The sequence below is a fragment of the Epinephelus lanceolatus genome, chromosome 11 (assembly GCF_041903045.1).
Source record: "Epinephelus lanceolatus isolate andai-2023 chromosome 11, ASM4190304v1, whole genome shotgun sequence".
Lineage (NCBI taxonomy): Eukaryota > Metazoa > Chordata > Actinopteri > Perciformes > Serranidae > Epinephelus > Epinephelus lanceolatus.
The window spans coordinates 10,133,051-10,153,417 of NC_135744.1; the positions used below are offsets into that span (position 1 = coordinate 10,133,051).

The following is a 20,367-nucleotide window of genomic DNA, read 5'->3' on the forward strand; positions in this document are numbered from 1 at the left end:
ATGGCTGCCATAGTGCCATAGTACTGTAGAGGACAATGTGGTGATGGTCAAATAATGGCTGTATAATTAGTCTCATTCTGTATCATTGGCAAGTATAAACTAGCGGTCATCACAGCAGGACTAAAGCACAAATAACGAGAAGATAGAGGTTCGGCAGCGGGCTCTCGCTTTATGCCCATGTGGCTTCAACATAACAACAGGTGCGGTGCGCACACAGCTAAATGCAGTGTTTGTGAGATCTATCGTCCATTCCACAATTGGTTGCAATCCAAAGCATCTCCAACACCAGTATTTCCAGGAACAGATGGTGAAGAATGGACACAAAGACATGCACGTTCGTCTTCATGGCAACACAGCACATAAAATGGCAAGGATTTTGAGGACACAGTGCCAAGTACTGAGACCTATTTTTATTTATTTCCTCCACACCAAAGTAGCTCTCCAGTTGGTTCTGAGCCAGGGGAGGAAATATCTCCAAAAAGCACAAAGCCAAATCCAAAAAAATATTTATGAAGAAATAAATAATTTGGAACCTCCACAGACCAACAAACCTGGCCTCAGCTTGTCTTGTATTAGTCACTGTTGACTGTTTTCGTCCATGAAAAAACGAACAGGTTTTTTTTCCATACCTGATATCAGGAGTGATTTCTTTATCATTCAAGCAAATGGACTGTATGAGCTGCATGGATGTATGTATGGACAGTTGTGTATGTAACACCTCACCCCATTAGCTGCACCTCTCACTACATTATTTTCCCCATTCTAGCTTTTATTTTCCATGCTTATTCTCCACTCTCCCTCTGCTTATTACCTGTGACAGCTCTTTGGCTCTTTCATTTCCCTCCACTCATTTATATCTTTGCATATTTGTCAGCACCTCTCACTGCACATCACTTAAGTTGCCTGGGGTCAAGTGTTCAAGCAAAATAAGGGAGAGCCTTCACATTTCCCATCAAATAGTAAAAAAAGCTGATGCAATAGACATGCCTCTGCTCTTCTCGATCTCTCTCCAAATTGGCAAACTGGCAGCCTTTCGGATGGCCTTATCAGTCGTTAAGACTTGGACATCCTTTCAACTTCTTACACTCTCACTGTCATCTTTTTTCCCCTGCTGGGCCACAACGATTTAGGGTATGAAAAAAAAATAGGCTTCTTATCTTGAGAGAGGAAACAGACAGATCAAGAATCCGTCTTTCAGCCATTAGCCCCACATATCAGATGGAAGCCAGTAAGAGCTCCAATTTAGATTCCATAAAAAACACTTTTGTGCTGACCATTAAAAGATAAAAGGCCAAAAACATCATTATTTTAGCATCTCATTTTCTTCTTCTTGTTAACTTAAATTTGCACCAGGCGTTAGACAGACTGTGCGGAAAGTCTAATTTTCCCATCTGCCAAAACCATAGAGGCTATAAGGGAGAGACGAACTCCTAAACGTTTAGCTTTGTTCTATCTCAGTACATCCCAAAGTCAGAGCTCTCACCATAAAATGTCAAAGCAGAGGGAGTGGGGATTGAACTGTGTTGGCTTTGGACACAGCACTTGAGGTCTGCAGCTGCTGAACTGGCATTAAGTGGTATTAGAGTCTTTGTCAGCAAAAGGAAACGTAGTCCTCTTCCTGGGAATTGGGTTCAACGTTGTATCTTTCAAAGGACAAATACAGAATCAGCACAACCTGGAGCACCACTTCACTGACTGCTGGCTTTGTCAAGGCTTATTTCAGACATTTCTTTATAACCTTTTCACAAGTCCAAAGCAAAAGTAAATGTAAAACAAAAAAAGTGAATAAAACAGAACCTTGTATTTTAAGTAATAACAACATTAGATAGATAGATAGATAGATAGATAGATAGATAGATAAAAAAGTAAAACACAACTATAGGCTCCGGTAACAACAACATGGTATATGACAAGAGTCTGAAGAGTAATACGGATATGTTGTGTAAAGAGATGGGCAGTAAGATCCTAACTTAATCACCACGTCATAGCTCTCCATTGTTTTGATAAAGGAAAAATGATTTTTGTTTCATTTCACACAAACTAGCACAAATCACAATTAGCACCCAGAACCTACCTTTGTATCCAAGGCTGTTGTCTTGTTCAGATGCTGGTTCAGATGCGGGTGTTTGGGCGATGACCTCATGGTTCCCTCTGTGTTTGTCTGTATCTGTTTGCACAGACAACAACACTGGGTAACACAATTTAAAATAATAAAATTACTTAATTTATCCATGTGTAACACAGAAATTCAGTAAATTACACTGATGGATGCATGGTGTGGAACTATGGAAAGGACAGCCACGCTAAAGAAAAGGGGGGACAACAGGTCTGCTTGTACAGTTACATTCCTACACTACCATTAGGTTCAAAGTTTTTTTACTTACTGCTTGTTGGATTGAATTTACTGTCATTAAAGGGTAACTTCTGTATTTTTCAACCTGGATCCTATTTTACCATGTTTTAATGGAGACAACAATTTTTGAAACTGGTCCAGTAATAAGCGAGAGCACTGCAGCAAGCAGATGTGAAACAGGCTGTAATGTAACCACTCTGGAGATTTGTGTGCAGTCACTTTACGTCCGCGAAAAGTGCTTGTTTTTGCCACTGACAGGCTCAGATTATTATTTTAAGTGTCTGACAGCAATATGGAAAGGACCCTACAGAGACAGATCTTGTGAAATAGTAAGATCCTTCTTGTTTATCCAGAAACAGCCCTGAAATCACTATCAGCAAACTCACCAGACTCCATTTAAAAAAGACAGTAATTTTAGTTGAATTGGTTGAATTAAGAGTTTATTTCAACCAAACCAGAGCTGGGGTCTCATTTATAAACACTGCATACTCACAAAACGACGCCTGAAAGAGGCACACCACCTACCCAGAAAAGTTGTGATGTATAAAAACAGACTTGATGCGAGAAACTTTGACCCATGCTTATGAACATCTTGGGGATGGGAAATTGGCAATGCAGATGGTGAGGTAGAAGCCTGTTTGTAGGAGCTGTCGAATATTTATCGGCGCCCACCATTTCTGGGTTTTGTCCGTACGTACATTTTTAGTATGGCTCCTACGCACTGTTTTATAAGCGAGACCCTTGGTGACTGCTGGAAGAGTGGAAAGGCGGACCAAGACAGTTTTTGTGAGTTTAATTTTCTTTCTGTCTATTTTGAATGAAGTGCGTTTTTCAATGATGAATTACTGTCTTTTCAAATGGAGTCTTGTGGGTTTGGTAATACTGACTTTGGGTTCCTTTCTGGATCAACAAAAAGGATCTTACTCTTTAACGAAAAGGTCTATCTCTGTAGGGATCCTTTCATGTCAGACACTTACAATAACAATCTGAACATGTCAGTGGCAAAAACAAGCATGTTTAGTAGACTTAAATTGACAATGCACGATTGCCCTTTAAGGTTGCAGCCTGTTTCGTAGCTGCCGGCTGCAGAGGTTTTGCTCAATGCTGGACCAATTCCACAAATTGTTGTCTCCATTAGTCACTTAAACACAAAACATGGAAAAATAGGAGCCAGATTAAAAAACAATTAAGATACCCTTCAATTGGTAGTGTCCTTTGAAACCACTAAGATATTTTTTTCAAGGATTGTTATTTCTTTTTTTGCTAATTTTTAATAAATGTTCAGTATGGAAAGAGAGGTGAAATGGAGTAATAAAATAAGCTACTTTTATATGGATAAATACAATATTCCTACAGATGCTGACAACTGTTGCAAACTGGCAGCAGTCACAACAACATAACTAGCTACGCAAGCTGTCTGAATACTATCTACAACTCTCCAGTGTATCCTTATCCTTTAGGTCAACAAAGAAGTTTTATGACCTTGTTAAAAAAATTTGAGTTAGTTTGTGATTGTTTTAAAAAAATATATTAAGATAAATAGGTATTTCCATTGCCACTCGATGAATAATTTTTACTCTGGAAGTTCATTTTGGGAGCACCAACACTGTGTGGTGTGATTAAATTTAATCATGCAGTCAAAGAGAGGTGAAGTGTAAGAACACATTAACGTCTAAGTCACAGGAACAACGTGATCTCCTCTGTGTAAATAGACACTAAATCTAATGTGACACTACAGACAGCTCATGGATATTAAGCTGAGCAACCAATAAACTTTTTTGCACAGTTCAGAGTACTCATCTTATATCATTGATTAATGATGTGAATTATGCACAAATTTCACAAGTCCAATGCTTACATGCACCAACCATAAAGTTTCCATTAATTGACCTATGTTTTATACACTGGCAATGTACTCGGCTGTGTATAGTCATAAATATTATCTAAATATACCACTAGAGGGTGCCACCACTTCACCACATCATTGTGTTTAAGGCCAGTGACCAGCAAAAAAGGCAAGTATTTGAGTTTCCTTGTTGTTTTCATGTTAAAGTGCAGGTTTTAAAAATGTGCTTGCATGTAAAACTATTAAACAATAACTGTACTGAATATGAATATGTTCAGTTTCAAAAATTTCATAAGTCCTTTAACAAAGCTATGACTGTGACCCTGTCTATATGGGAGTCAATAATTTAACTTCTGCCCTGATATGTTATTGCATGTTCTTAATCACTTTATTCGGTGAGCCACCTCTCAAATGATCACCCATGGAGATTACGTGTGACCTTTATTTACCCTGTGTGTCTTATCATCATACACATTACTGTAACATTGAACTCACTTTTTTGAAGAATAAGTGAAGAAGAAAGAAATGTGCTCAACTAAATAAGCAAGTTGGGAATGCCCTGTTTTTACAGAGAAATGAATTCATGCATATCTTGAGTTCTGTCTTCAAGCCACAAGAGGACAGCATTACTGCACCTACAAGGTGCTTCTTTTCTGCTGTTTAAATGGTATTGTATATTTTTTTCCTCCCTTCACTCCTCTCTCATACACAGAGACCCAAATCTGGAATATGAGTGGATTACATATTTTGATAAAGCAATATGGTTGCCATACTGGCAGTATGGAAGAGGGTATTGTGGTTAAGAATATCCTCTTCTACTTCATGCGAAAAACTGTTTGAACATGTCTGAAAGTTATTCCATCTCTATTTCTGAAAATCTCTAAACCATGACAGCCTTTTGAACAGTCTGTACTGTGCAAACTGCTCTTGTAAGTAGACAGCAGATGCAGATGGTAACTTTTATGAAAAAAAAAACTTATGTTCACATTTGCTGAAACTGTCACTACATCCACACAGCAGCAAAGCAGACAGATTATCTGTAAGAACAGAAAGTCGCTCCTTCTCCACGTAGTGCTCCTAATGGCATTTGCTAGAATCCACAGTGACTAAAGTAAAACAACCAATCAGAGCTGAGGAGACTCTAATGCAGCTGTCAATCATGTCAGTCACTGCTCGTGAACTGCGGTCAAACTGTCAAACTAGGCTGTTTGAAAGCTTGCTTTGGACAATGGACAGTGCTTCATTTTGCCTCCACTGTTTTCAACACAGCCGCATTTTACAGCTAAACAGTACACTAAAATAGTTTCTGAAAACATTTGAAGTGAGAAGTAGGCAATGCAGTAACAGAATCTTGATTTTTATTTGATCAGTGCTGCCTAGTTTGACAGTTTGACCGCAGTTCACGAGCAATGATTGGCATGATTGACAGGTGCATTAGAGACTCCTCGGTTGTGATTGGTTGTTGTTCATGTACTTGCAGTGAATTCTTGCAAATGTCATTAGAAGCACGACAAGGAGGCACAAGAACATGTTTTTTTTTCAAATATACAAACTTAATAACACTTAATACAAATCTTTCAAATTACAGTTTTAATGCAACTGTTTATTAACATATGCTTGCACCACAGGTTTTAAGGAAAGATTAAGGGTCAAAATCATCAGAAAACTTGCTTATCTTATGCAAAAAAAATAAATTAACACACCATTAAAGACAGAAAAGTGAAAGAATAACTCTAATAAGAACAACTCTTGATGATGCTATGTTGTGTGTGTCTGGTCAGTGAATAGATTCTCACCTAATGAAATATCCATGGTGTGGCTTTGCTGCAGCTGGTTGACACAGAGCAGGCTGATGAGAAGGAATGTGATGGGTGACTGTATCGCCAGCATGGTCCCCAGTGACCCAGCCTGCCTTTAAGAGGGCCTTATTAAACCTGGAACAACGAGACAGGTGAAACTTTATCATTTGGGGCATCACATACACCATGGTTGTAACATGTGAGCTGAGCTTCAGACACGCTGAAGGAATAAAAAGATCAGTAAAAACTGTGCTCCAGCAACAGGAAGAAAAATAGTAGACTTACATTACACTAGTATTTGGCATAATTAAGTTCTATAATGACAAACATTTTTCAAATACAACTCCTCTCACAGAGTGAAATTACACAAAACCCTCTTCCACCATCTACCCTGCTGGTGAGCACTATATACAACCATGATCCTGTGTGAAATTCCACTATAAAGAGGAGAGGAAGACAGATGGACTTCCCTCTGAAACCCATCCAGCATGCAGCCAAACTCTGTCTGTTTCAGTCTGATCCATCCACACATACCAAGGGACTGCAGATCACTATGGCTTCACTGTTGCTTTTCCTACCATATTCCACACACAAGTGAGCTTCTACAGTACATCTTAAACATGATCTCTGTGCGCTTTGTGCAGAACTGTGTATGTGTACACTCTCTGTTCAAATGCTCCATCAAAATTTCATGTGCTCATACATAATCCAAGGCAAACACCATACAAACATGCTCACATTTACCTGCTGCACTTTCCAACCTAACCCCCCAAACAAATACCCCCCTACACACACACACACACACACACACACACACACACACACACACACACACACACACACACACACATAAAACACACCCTTGCTCTCACTTGCTCTCAAGTGGGAATGGTGATGAGACACGGTGACAGCGCCAGGCGGGAGGAATAGGAAGTCAGTTGTACTGATCAGCCATCTGTGGTACAAACAGCTTTGCAACTCATCCTAGCTGTCTGATGAACGGCCAGATTCCTGGGATGTCTTGGCACCCTGCGGCCGCCGACTCTATGCGCCACTTTAATTGTTCGGAGAAATGCACACCAACAGCCAACTTGATAAATATGCCAAAAACTTGTGACTGAGATTCATCTACTAACTAGTGATATGTTGTTCATTTCTAAAAATTAAAGCAACTACCATTTCTGTATGTGAAATGGAAGGAGTTACTGTACGTGTTTAATGTTTTGGGTTTGAATGTTTTTATCAGTCTTTAATGAAATGGCTGGAAAAATATTTTATTAGATGAAAAAAAAGGGCTGTTCTATCATATGATGTCTTTGACTAAGCTGACTTTATTTTAAAACCTCAGGGAAAAAGTCCAAAAGTCATTTGTTGATAAAGATTAATGTGATAATTTCCAAATTTCACAATATGTTTTTATGTAAGAAACTAGAGCCCATGTTGCAATGCAGCGAGCGACCCTTTAATTAAAGCTAATCTGGTCCATTCTCTGCTTCCTAACCCCCTACTTCCAGCCCTCTTGCTCAAACCACACCCATCTTGGAACTCAGCATTCATTTTCAATCACTACACAGTGTTGTGAATGCATCTTGCATGGTTGCAAAGCTATTGGGTTGATAAAATCTGTCCAAAAACAGACACACAAACACCTGGCAAAATACTGAAAACAGCTTCTGTAGTAGTTCCTGCTATGATTGGTGTCACCAGGACCACATTTCACCATGATGACACACACACAGACTTACAAGATGAAAACAATACCAGCCGTCACATTGTTGTCATGGCTGGTAAATATTCTGCTTCAATCCATATTTGTTAGCGTTAAGCTGTTCAAAAACATTTTCACTGCGGTCAAAAAACTGTTTGCTCTCCCGCTTGCCATACACAAAGGGAGCTACACAGCTGTATTAACAAGGCGGTCTAGCAGCAATATAACAACATCGGAAATTACATTAATTCATTAAAGAAAGTTGATCTAATTTAAAAAAGACTAACTCATTTAACTGCACAAATCGCCTTTGATTGAGGATTTTGTTTAGGGATTTAAAAAAACAAATGTTAGTATGATGACATCATAAAATATCATGATGACATAAGGAGTTTGATTTAAAAACCTCAACAGAAGCTTCCCCAAAAAAAAGACACTCAGCAATAGAGTTTGTGTTATCATAAACCTCTGTGAATTTTAGTAAAAATATAACAACCTGAAATTTAATGATACAGTGATGATAATGATGATTAAACTCTTTAGCTCTGTTCTTCATTCTGAATAAGGTTTACAATACTTTGTGGAATCTTGTAAGTCACTACAGGTTTGGCATATTTATATGCATGACACAACAATAAAAACTTGATTGGTAAAATAACCTCTGAGATTTTACAGTGTTTGGCCAATATAGCAAAAATGCTGAGGTTTCAAAAGCTGTGAAATATTACACAGTAATACAATATAGAATATGAATAACATTCATATTGAAATCTGCTCTTGCAAACATCTACACAAAGATCTGCATATGGATGTATCATAACCTAATGAGCAAGAAAGATTGCATTTTGTAGAGTGCTGAATATTAAATGTGGGTGGTAATAATATCATTGCATTGTTTAGTTTTATCTAACATATCTTATGGGGAATACAGAAAGAAGAAAGGCAGAATGTGGGTGTGGAGGTGAAAAAAAAAAAAAACATAATAAATCCAAGATGTAATTTAAAAATCCGCCAGTGGGAGGAAAAAGATATGAGTGAAACAGAACAAGCATCGAGGTATATGTGTAATATGCTGATAACTCTGTGGAAAATTGGTACCTTCACATCTAAACCTGATATGAAAAAATCTAGGAAAGGGATGGATCCAGTGAAAACAGCAAAAAACAAGTCAGGGGTGCACTATGTAAACATTAGCAGTGTATAGTCAACACATAGTATAACATTCTACACCCTGCTGTACACAGTAAGTTTAGCGAATAGAGCATTTCAGAATAACTTTGTATCTGCCTCAGTAGTATTAGTAAAATGAATATAACATGCATGCACCCTGTAATACTGTGTTACATACAGGAGGTGATGTAGCTGGACAAACATGCACACCTGCATGCACTCAACACACACAAACCTGCCCGTACTGAGAGAAATGACTATAAAATATCTGTTAGAGTCATCTGCCCTGAGCTAATGGGGAGAGTCTGCAGATCAAAGGAGACAGGAGTGCTGATTTCCCCTTCCTTCTTCTGTCTACTGGGGAATAATCACAGCTCACCATCTAACATATTGTCAATAAGACAGAACAGGAGCTCCCCCTATACCACAGCAGACAGATCACATACTGTAGAGAGCACCAGAGCGTGAACAGAATCAGCGTTCAGCATCCCCCTCCCCATGTTTTCTGCCTCCTAAATTCAATTCCCTGTACTCATAGAGACAGAAATGTGCAATTCAATATGTTATACCAGGTATCTCATGTCAAAAGGTGCACTGGGAGATACTTAAATTCAACAGACATATTTACTTTAGACGCAGATTGCAAGGAAAAGCAGCCATATGTCGATGCACCTGTAGCATCTGCAGGAATATAATACTAATGCACCTACTGAAAATGTAACATTGTATTCAAAGTCCAGTTGCCTACGATTTAATTGTTGCCAGAATGGAATTGACCTGGATAAATGAGAATATCCACAGACCTGTAACACTGTATTAGCTTTTTTCATTCTTGGCCATGTTTAGGCCAAATGAATACATCTCTATGTACATTGCAGACTCAGATGTGATGGCTAATCAGCAGCTCTGTAGTACAACGCTGCTGGGGTGCTGGGTGAAAGCGGGGAGCACAACCAGGAAGCGTGATTCACCGACTTTTTCCGCTTAATAACTGGAGTCTAGGCAACAGAGGGGGGTATAGATGTAAGGTAGAAGAGGCTTGTGCTTTTGAAACATTCAGATATTTGATGTACGCACAACACACAAACCACCTGCATATATTACTGTCAATCACGTAAAGTCGTACATCACATACTTCAACATTATACAAGGCACACTCTCTCCTCGTGTAAGACTGAAGAGTTCTTATCAACACCTGGCAGTTATCGCTGACATATGGCTGTGTCTTTTGGGGAAATGGATGGGGAGACAAATACGGGCTTTCATCACTGCCACTGCAATGCATTACAGGAGCTATCAGAGCAAGACAAAGGATATTAAAAGTATGAGAGGCAATGTCTGGGGCCCTGTCGGGGCTCATAGTAACAAGTCATAGTCGGCTGAGTAGGCACTGTGGAGGAGAATAACTAGCCTGAGGAGTAACAGATGATCCCATAAGGAATAGTGACCTTTGGCCCCAGAGGATGAATGAGCCTGATATGTCAGCATCAAGACAACTAAACATGCTGCTAGCTGTACTGGCAAATAATGAAGAAAATAAAGTATGTTGGCAGGGCTCAACACCAACTTTTAAAAGCGGTTGCCAGGCTGGTAACCAGGCAACAGCTTATGGTTGCTGAAACTGAAAATATGGTCACCACTTTTAGTCACTTTATATGACGAGAAATTAAGATAGTAGCTATGCAATTGTGCGTCAGCTTAACAATGAGAATGTGACATAAATGTTTAAAGGCTGTATTACAGTAACCAAACAAAATTGTGTCTGTGATTAGGACATAAAATATGTCAGTATCCCACTCCTGAATTTTGAAGCTTTTATGCTTAGTGGTGGCTAACAAGAGACTATAGAACATCATCATACCAACCATGGCTTTACAGCCTTGTTGTGGTGGCGACATTAAGTCATGTGACTGTGGTGTTGTTCGTTTATAGCCTAACATTAGCTTTTTACTTCTAATGATTTCATTTACGCTTCAAAAATCATGAAAGTGTTGTTCATTGGTGGAGATTATCTTCCTGAACAAAACATGTTGGAATCATAAACATTTGCGTGCCACAGAGATATTCAAAATCAAATGGAAAAATCCCACAGGCTTTTTGACGAGGGGACCAGGGCGATGATAACTTCTGCTTCGGACTACAGGAAAACATGCAAGTAAACACACCTTTACACTTGCAGCATTGTCTGGTTCTGTTACTGGTTCTCACTGCTACAGTAAAATTTAAATATCACAAGTAAAAATGTATTATTTTGGGGTGCATGTTATGTTGTTCGCTGTCCCTATTTTTCAAATGTTGCCCCTGACAGTAACTAAAGGCAAGAATTGGCTGCCAGTATTTCAAAATGGTTGCTAATGGCGGCAGCTGTAACTGTTGAATCCTGTTTAGTGGGATGTAGACCGAATCACAATGTTTGTTTACAGTGACATCCGGGTAGAAAACCCCTGTATCAGGTACATAGAATGAAATGGCGCTGAGTAAACACTGCCTCAATTTGTTAGTTTTTAGCCACCTAAAAACAATCAATATCAGTTTAGTGTACGCTATATTTGGAATGTTTTCACCGCTTTACCTTGCCTTCAGACAGTGACAGTAAACTGTAACTATTTCCTCAAAGCTACCAGACTCCACTGACCAACAGTCATTTAACTTCATAGAATACGCTGCTTCGATCATCTAATGTGTAAGGTAAAGTGGTGAAGATATTCTAAATATAGCGTACATTTAAACCAATATTGATTTTTTTTTTTTTTTTTTTTTTGGTGGGACTTTTTTAAGTGGCTAAAATATGTTTTGCTCCTGCTCTTGCCACAACAGTACAATGTTTAGCTTCCGTGCCGGTAGATAACAAAGCTAACGCTAACAAAGCAACACAGTACACAAAATATGCACAGCAGAAACGTTAGATAGGCTCGACCAACGTGTTTAACTGTACATTTTTAAAACATAAGTCAACGTGTTTGCTGATTCCACAAATCTCAATATCCAGTTGTCTAACTGGAGGTGATTGTTGTTGTTAGCGTAACTTCACAGAGTAAGAGGAGAGGAGGAAATACCGATGACCACCCAATGACCACATAGCAAGGTACTTACTGCTGCAATCCATTGTTTCATCCCTCTTTGACAAACACCTCAGGCCCACTTGGAGGCATTTACAGATTAAGGGATTGAAAAGGGAATAAATCCACTGTCTTCACTCCACTTGGCAAGAGATTTTTCAGTCAATGCTACTATTCACAACACAGTACCGTTAAATGCTCACTCCCACTGTTTGCTTTGAAGAAAACTTCATACCTTCCTTTATTTGGCCAGAGCAGTCAGTTAAGGGCAATGTTCTTTTAAATTGATAGTACAGCCATATAAACTAAATCCACCAGATTAAATGATCCTTTAAGATGAGTCTGGATTTGCTTGACTGTAATTTTAGCAATAGTTACTTGTACACAGCCATAGCTTAATCCCTTTAGGGTTTTCAAAACCACTGAAGGATTTTTAGAACCAGAAGCCAGAGAAATAAAATAAAAAACAGATGATGCAGAGAGAGAGAGAGAGAGAGAGAGAGCTTAAGACCTTGGTTTTGTAGAAATAAAATTGTAAAGTGTTTTACCTATTTTTTAAAACAAAAGTATAAACCATTCTTAGTATATGTAGCGCAGTATGCACTATGCACTTCATTCAGATGAATAATCGACAATATGTTATAGTGAAATTATGTTATAATTAAGCTTCTTTGTTTTTACCTTTACTACAAAACACAGTAAAACATTCTATGATCATTGAATGAAAAACAACTTGTCGTTTAACTTCTCTTCAGTCCAAGTAAATGTATGAAATGAGAAATGTTGAAAGATAAGGAGGTATACTCTGCTATTATTCCTTGTTTGGCAACATGCAATCATCAGAATACAAATAACACTCACTACAAATTTGCGTAAGCCACAAATAACTTTCAGCACCACAGCACGTGGACAGCATCTGCTCCTGTGTGAATCAATGGGCAGGCAAAGGATTCAATTCCCTCTGAAACCAGCTATGCCAAAACCATGTGCGCTCACAATAGTAAAATTATCACTGCAAAGATACTAACCAAGCCCCACTAATATGACTGAGTACAACTTTACAACTCACCCCTCCAGGTTATTCCTCCAGCATTATTTGTTCCATTTTCTCTGGTAAAGCCAAAATCTCTGGCAGTGTGTGTTTTTGAGGCATCCAACAATGAAAGCAGAGACAGGAATAAAAAGGAAGATACAATGCGGACCTGTAAAAAAAGGAGAGAAAAAATCAAAAGAAGGAGCCTATGCCGAAGGAAAAGCCTAAATAATCCATCTGTGATCCAGGAGACGCTATCAGATGGGGTGCATACAAATCACAAAGCTACCTCTGCAGCAACCTAGGTCCAATATCCTCAGGGTCCTAAGGCTGCACTCAGACAATTTACTCTTACAGATTAAGCCTGACATCTCACACACTCAAGGACAGCATAAACTGGTGAATTTCAACAATAAAATTAGCATTTTGATTCTATTTTCTCAGACCATGAAAATAACAAGGGTTTTTTTCTTTCATTTTCCAATATTCAGTTCTTTTTCTGTCACTGGGGACACCATGGACTGCATTATTAATATGTGGCATGTTGAAGATTATTCTGAGCACTTTCATTAAGTGTACATGTAAACCAGAGTCTTCTAAACAGATTCTGAATGCATTTAAATATTTGTTGAGTGTTTGTCTTACATATAGCAGCATTCTTTATTATAACACTTCTATTGCAAAATGAGCTGTTATAACCCATGGTTTGTCACAATTTGGGGTCAAGTGTACATATATCCATTTGTATTTTTGATGGTTTTCAAAATGAAGCATTGCAGCTCAAGGTAGCTGCAGAAATGTGTAGAAAATCAGTGTGTGTTGTTGCAAAAACATCCCACTGGGTCTATCTCACCTGCAGCAAAACCAGCCTGCCTCTGTCTCTTTCACCGTGTGAAATTCAAATTGTTTTTGCCCATTTATTTTTGCTACCTGCTTAATTCTATTCAGGTTTAAACAGCGGGGGTGCTGGAACTGTAGCATACACAGGCCACATGGCAGGAAAACACCCAATTCATCATGGAGATAGCAAAGACACACACATTTACACCAAGAGAAATGTTAGATTTTTCAGTCCACTTGACTTGCATGACTGTGGAACTCTGCCCTTTTCTTTCCTCTGTGTATTTTCCATGACCAGATCACTCACGTCCTACGAATAGTTGTTTACAGTAATTGATTATTTTTATATTATTGTATTGGAAACAATGTCCATAATGACTGATGAGTGCATCTTCTTCTGTGTAATGAAGTGTGTAACAAAAGGAGAATTGATCCGCAACATTGCTCAGCAGCTATTTATTCAACTCAGTCTACCATTCAGCAGTGTGATGAGCACGGTGGATTGCACAAATCAGGCAAATACACACAAGCTTTAATGTTGTCTTACGTGCAAGACAGCCAAATGGCACAAGTTTAGTTTCATTGCTGTTAATAAAAGCAATAAAAAGCCTGTCTATTAATTCCTGTGTAGAAAAACCAGTCTATGTTCGGGCATCTTCTGAATCAAATGTTTATTCCTAACCGACTCTGAAACAGGGCACCTGCACAGTATACTGTAGATTGATACATTAATCAGTGAGGTTAGAGCCTTTCTAAATACAAAAAAGTAAGATTTAGCTGCTCGGCTTTTAAGTATTCTTACCTATAATTCTTCTGGAGAAAAAAAAAAAGGATTGGTAAATGTAGCCTATATAGTCTGATGATGCCATAGAGGGGCATAAGGGCATGTGACCCAAAACAATTTTCTTTTCAACTGCACTCTTATCTCCAGCGCTCTTATCGAGATCCTTTGTCTAACTCAGTAGTGCAGTTTTGAATTAACCTCAAGTCAATATCATGGTCATCGATCATGCTGACAGGTGCAGACTTGTGAGTGTGGCGTCGGAAAGATAATCATCTCAAGAGGAAATGTGGTCGTCTCTAGCAAGAGCGTTGCTCAACTGGTCAGAATGACCAAGTCACTTGCTGTTTGAACCTGAGGTGAGATGCACAAAGACAGACAGAATGTGACAGCTAATCATAAAAACTGATGTTTTGTTTTTGGAGGATGTAGGATATGACGAGTTACCTCCTTTTCTTTGGCTTTCCCTTTCACCTCCTCTGATGCTGTCTCTTCAATGTTTAAATGATGAAACATTATAGGCAACAGCAACATCATCTTTTATTCTGTCATTCAATTTATTTCTGCTCTATGTCAGCTTTGAAGGAGCAGTGTGTAAGATTTAGGGTCATAGTGACATCTAGTGGTGAGGAATGCAGATTTCAACAGGCTGAAACTTCTCCCGATTAGAAACCCTTCAGTGTTCTTTGTTCAGGAGGCTGCTAATGGGAGCCAAATTATCCCAAGAGGTCTCTTCCTCTCCAAAACAATCAAACCAGGTGATTATAACAGGTAAAAATACATTACATATCAGTGGCCAACACAAAAACACAAATGGCCCATCTAGAGCCAGTGTTTGTTTGTCTGTTCTGGGCCACTGTTGAAGCATGGCAGTGTAACATGGTGACCTCCGTGGTCAAGAACCCACTCCCTCTGTAGATATAAACAACTCAATGTAGGGTAACAAAAACATAAATACTCTATATACTACACTATACTCTATATACACTAAATAAAACATTATATCATATTCCATTTCTGCTAATATATCACCCTAAATACTACACCCTAGACCTTTAATGCATTGCCATGGTTGAAGCAATAACTTGTCCCAGAATAAAATGAATGATAGCTGTATATTTACATCAAACTCTGGATGAAGACACACATTTTCTTATCAATATTTTTTTCCCATTTGCAATATATCATTTATTCATAATAAATGAAGGGAAAGTTCATTACTAATGCTAGTGAGTTTTCTCAGAAAACACAGGACGAGTAAAACATAAGGTCATTGTTATATCAATTATCCTACAATTGTTAACTGAAGAACATTTTACAATAGGTCAGTTTGAGTTGGGAAACTTTGCCAATTTTAGACCAGCTTTGTATTATAAATATTTGGGTAGTATGCGTGAATTAAAGCTGAACTCATCAATATAAACCAAGATTCTGTTAATGTTTTGCCTATTTTTCGCCTAAAATGTCCTCAGAATGATATTTTCATAAACCCTTTGGCTGTAATATGAGAATTTGTGAGCAGGAAATGGGCAGCATACTGTTTCCTGTATTGTTAATACAGAGGTAGAAAAAACTGAGACCAAACCACAGATTTGTATAATAACTAAAAACTTGACTCCAAAATTGCACCTATCATTCCAATGGAGTTGCTCGCCTGGTGCATACGTCAAAAAGTTCTCTAGCTTCCGGGGTTATTTCCATGGTATGCAGCCCACTAAATATTAGCAGTACTGTTTCTCTTGTTAGCCCTGCCCGCGAGTTCCCACTCAGCTCGCTTTTCTCGGCTTGAGGAAAATTGTACAAATATAAAACCACAATGGCTCAAACATTCAGAATAGAAATATTCATAATCTACCTTGTTTGTAGTTTGAAGTGTCCCGTCAACAGTTTTACAGATGTGTCTTTTACAAAGGTGGCCGCCTCTGGGCAAATGCTTTTAGGGCCGCAGGGGATTTTTTTCCCCACTGTAGTACCACAAGTGGACACTGGGAAAAATTGGCTGCAAGGCTGAGCAGGGTTCCTATGGACCTTGGTTCAAACGGTTAAACAATGCTGTGCTTATCAAATATGGACCAAGATTCTGTTCCTGTATCTCCTATGTCTCGCCTAAAATATTTTCATAAACATACTTTAGCTTAGTATTTAACAAGATCATTTGTCACCAGCTGGCTGCCATATTTTTTCCTGGACAAGCTCACAAAATGCTCATTTTTTCTCTGTGTCCTCTGGTCATACAGCACAGATTTCAAAAGTATTTGCATCTTTCTACTGCATAGACAGCCGAGTTTTGTGAAAAGACCATCTTTACAGCAGTAAAATACGTACTTAACAATGTATTATATATTGAAAGAAACCTCTTTGGACTCATTCATCTACCAAATGAATTCCTATTTTTCTTCTAATACGCAAAACCTTCTATGAACATAAAGCTTGATATATAAAAGGCAATGAAACAGATTTATGTAGAGATCATTTCCCATTTCCACATATGTATTAAGTGTACCTGTATTACTTCCATATTTATACAGACATAATGTTTTCAAAGGCAAATGCAGAAAATGCAGTTAATTGTATTGATTGTTCCTAGCTCATTCATATGTCTTGAAATGTTTTAGTGTTGAGTAAACCACCACAGTATTTCAACTCTCACAATCAAGTTACTTAAGGATAGTCACACTGTAGCAGTGAGATGATAAACCTGTACTAACCTCTGCATAAGCCTTTCCAGTGGGAATTTTCCTTAAGTGTCTTTTGTCTGTCATAAAAAGAAAAAAAGAGATTTGGATTGAGGTTAAAGAAACCTGTTGACCCTTGGTCATAGTCTATGTTTGCCTTGTTTCATTAGCAGTGCTGGTCTCAATATTTGTTTCTTTAGCTGTATGGTGAACCTGTCACATAGACTAATGGCTAGCCCTGAGGTTGACTGAGGTTCATATATAATCTATTCACCTTATAGCCTCATCAATTTATCATTACACTTTGAATATACTGTACATTGATGAGAAAATAAATGCCTACAATAAGATTGCCTTTTCTCTCTCTCTCTCTCACACACACACACACACACACACACACACACACACACACACACACACACACACACACAGACACTTTAACTGTGATTTGCTCATATCAAAAATGGTTATATTACCATACATTTATATGGTAATATGAGTCCCTTTTCCTTTCTCCTTTTTGGATGGGCTGACTGACACTTCAGCATCCACACAGTCATGGAGCCAAACAAAGCTATTTTTGTGGATGGACCATTATACAAGAGCTGCATGGGGAATCTGTGAGAATACAATCCAGGTGTCATTGCCCCTTGGTAATCTCTCTCGTCTTCAGGAATTCATTTTCTCAGCAGCTTCACTTGAAAATGACATTCTGACACCATTTACATGGAAATCACTTTGCCTCTTCATCTGTAATAGTGGCCTGTGTGCAGACAGGGTCTCTCAGAGGGCTAGACTATTAATGGACATAAACAGTGAAGAGGACGAAGGAAAAGAGAAAGAAAAGAAAGACAGGAAGAAAGGTAGGGAAGAAGGAAAGAAGAAAAGAGAGAAAAAGAAAGAAAGATAATGATGAAGAGGGTGAATACTTAATCACAGCATTTTCAGGGTTAAAGTCAAGGTCAGAGTTCTGGGTATTAAGAGATGAAGAAGAGATGGAGACACTGACGGAAAGTATAATGTGGGAAATTCCCATTTCTCCCCTTTAACATGTGTATCTTCTCTCTCCCTCTCTCACTCGCTCTCTACGTCTCTCATACACAAGAGAGAGATGTAAAGATTTTCCCTGAAAGACGAGAAATCCACCATGAAAGCTCACAGCTGAGAAAGTGCTGAGAGGAATGTGAAAGTGGCTTCTATATGAAGACCATACATCACATATGAGACCCCTTGTAGAATTTTACTTGTGGTAAAACAGATACATGCGTGCTGCCGTTGTGCCTTTCTCTGTTTTAAACTATGTAAAGAAGGGAGGTAAAGGTGGAGAATTAAGGTTATTTGATTGCAGTAACTGCTTCCACCTTAAAGAAAACTGTTGCATTTTTTAAACACTACAACACATGATCCATGTCCTTTTTAAAAATAATACACCAAACATAGCATTACATTCATCCAGTCAGCAACCTTGGCACAGTGCATTGTATTGCAGGCATGCAATATTTAGTTTATTTAAAGAACAACAAGTGTGGCATTAAATAAATCCTTTGCGCCACATAAACAAATTAATTACAGTGATTGTGAGTGAATCTTTTCATTCAGCATACCGAAAATCTTCTTGGCTTTGCAAATAATTTAAGGGGGCGAATCAGTATTTCAGTTTGTCACAATAGTGTTCATTATGCCAGACTGTAATTAGTTTCATGTACCTCCCTTGTGACACACCCAAGATTGAAGACAAATGCTGGACTTGAAAACTTGCATCTTGGGATCTACAGAAAATGTTTCAAGATACAAGCAAATTAAAAATATATTCATGAGCCACATTCAATAAGCTAATATGGAGTCAGAGAAATGCTGACATGCCAACACACCTCCACAACAGCCAGGGTGTGGTGGAGATTTCAGTCCTGACACTGGCAGCGGAGGAGCAGGATAGGCCATTTTCTCAGCAGAACTTTGACTAAGCATTGCAGGAAAAAAAACAGGTGTTACTAATAATAATGATGGCTTTATTGTATCCCAGTGTTCCAGTAAGCCATGGCAGTGTGACAGTGAGCCAGCATACACAATACCCTGTAAATAAAAAAGCTAAGTGGAATTGAGTCATCATTAATTTAACCATTTGCACCTGTGCTTTTCCTGCGGCGACATGTCAAAATGGCCTCCTAGAAAAACACTTCTAGCCTCCCCTTCATCCACAATTAAGTTCTCAGTGTTACACCAAAACTAGACTCTTAAGTATTTTGAGGTAACTTCAAGTCTGAGGTCACAGTGACATTTTCAAGTCTTGTGTGAGGACAGAGCAAGTGTGAAGTCCTTTGAGGCAAGTCTAAAGTCTTCATAAGCAAACTGCAAGTCTTTCAAGTGTCTACATGTTGTTGGCCATTAAAATAACACTGCTTTTGAACATTTTCAAACCTGTTTTTACATAATTGAGACCTTTTAATTAGTTTTAACAAAATACTTTTGAAAAGATAAGAAAAATAAGTTTTGCTAGAGAAAGAAACACATGTTTATACTTCTTCTCTGTCAAGTAGTTTAATGTTTTCATTAACGTCGCCGGTTTGAGTAGATAGGTTGAATTAGCTTAGAACTGAGTTAGCTTAGCTTAGTTTGAAGTGATTCATTCAACGTTTATAGCCATTTCCACAACATTTAACAGCTGTACTCAAGCTGTAACGTTATTGTGTTTGAAAATATGAACAAATACCCATAGCTTTCACAACAGTAACCTTACAGTGTATAGCCTCAATAGGAAAATGTTTAAATATTGTATGCTTACTTTGACTGTCGTTCTGCCATAGTGGGGTGAATTCTGCGCAAAATTTGCGACGTTTACGTCTCCTCATTCCTTGAAGTATCTACTTCAGAAAGTTCTTATGATTTACCATAACGTTACTAATGCTTGAGGACAGCAGCTGGGTTTCATCTATGGCACGTTGAGGGCGATATCATAAAGTGAGTCATGATCAGGGTCACATTCAAGCCTATTTGCAGGTTTTTGTGGTCTGTAACGTGATCGCTACCTGTATTTCCAATTTCTTCGAGTACCAGTGAAGGCAGCACAGTCAGGCATGCCATGCGTAGTTGCAGAGTTGATAGG

The 20,367-nt window shown here is 38.4% G+C and overlaps 1 protein-coding gene and 1 long non-coding RNA gene across 3 annotated transcripts in view; both read right to left on the bottom strand.

The window, feature by feature from the left end:
* The window catches only part of LOC117269091 (roundabout homolog 1-like), a 127,997-nt gene extending 114,807 nt beyond the window's left edge, over nt 1–13,190 (bottom strand). Inside the window, exons 1-3 of one of the 2 annotated variants that reach the window (XM_078172230.1) lie at nt 13,005–13,190; nt 5,996–6,133; nt 2,075–2,167 (exon numbers count right to left, since the gene is read on the bottom strand). In XM_078172230.1, the coding sequence (XP_078028356.1) occupies nt 2,075–2,167; nt 5,996–6,089 (187 nt within the window). In that variant the 5' untranslated portion in view covers nt 6,090–6,133; nt 13,005–13,190. The remainder of the gene's footprint in view (nt 1–2,074; nt 2,168–5,995; nt 6,134–13,004) is intronic. The other variant, XM_033645957.2, reaches the window with a different exon arrangement.
* A 5,713-nt stretch (nt 13,191–18,903) lies between these two features.
* Nucleotides 18,904–20,181, bottom strand: LOC144464636 (uncharacterized). The gene is made up of 3 exons (XR_013492307.1): nt 20,047–20,181; nt 19,136–19,224; nt 18,904–19,033 (listed from the first exon to the last, which is right to left on the bottom strand). It is a non-coding gene; the product is annotated as an uncharacterized LOC144464636 (long non-coding RNA).
* Between the last annotated feature and the right edge of the window lie 186 nt (nt 20,182–20,367).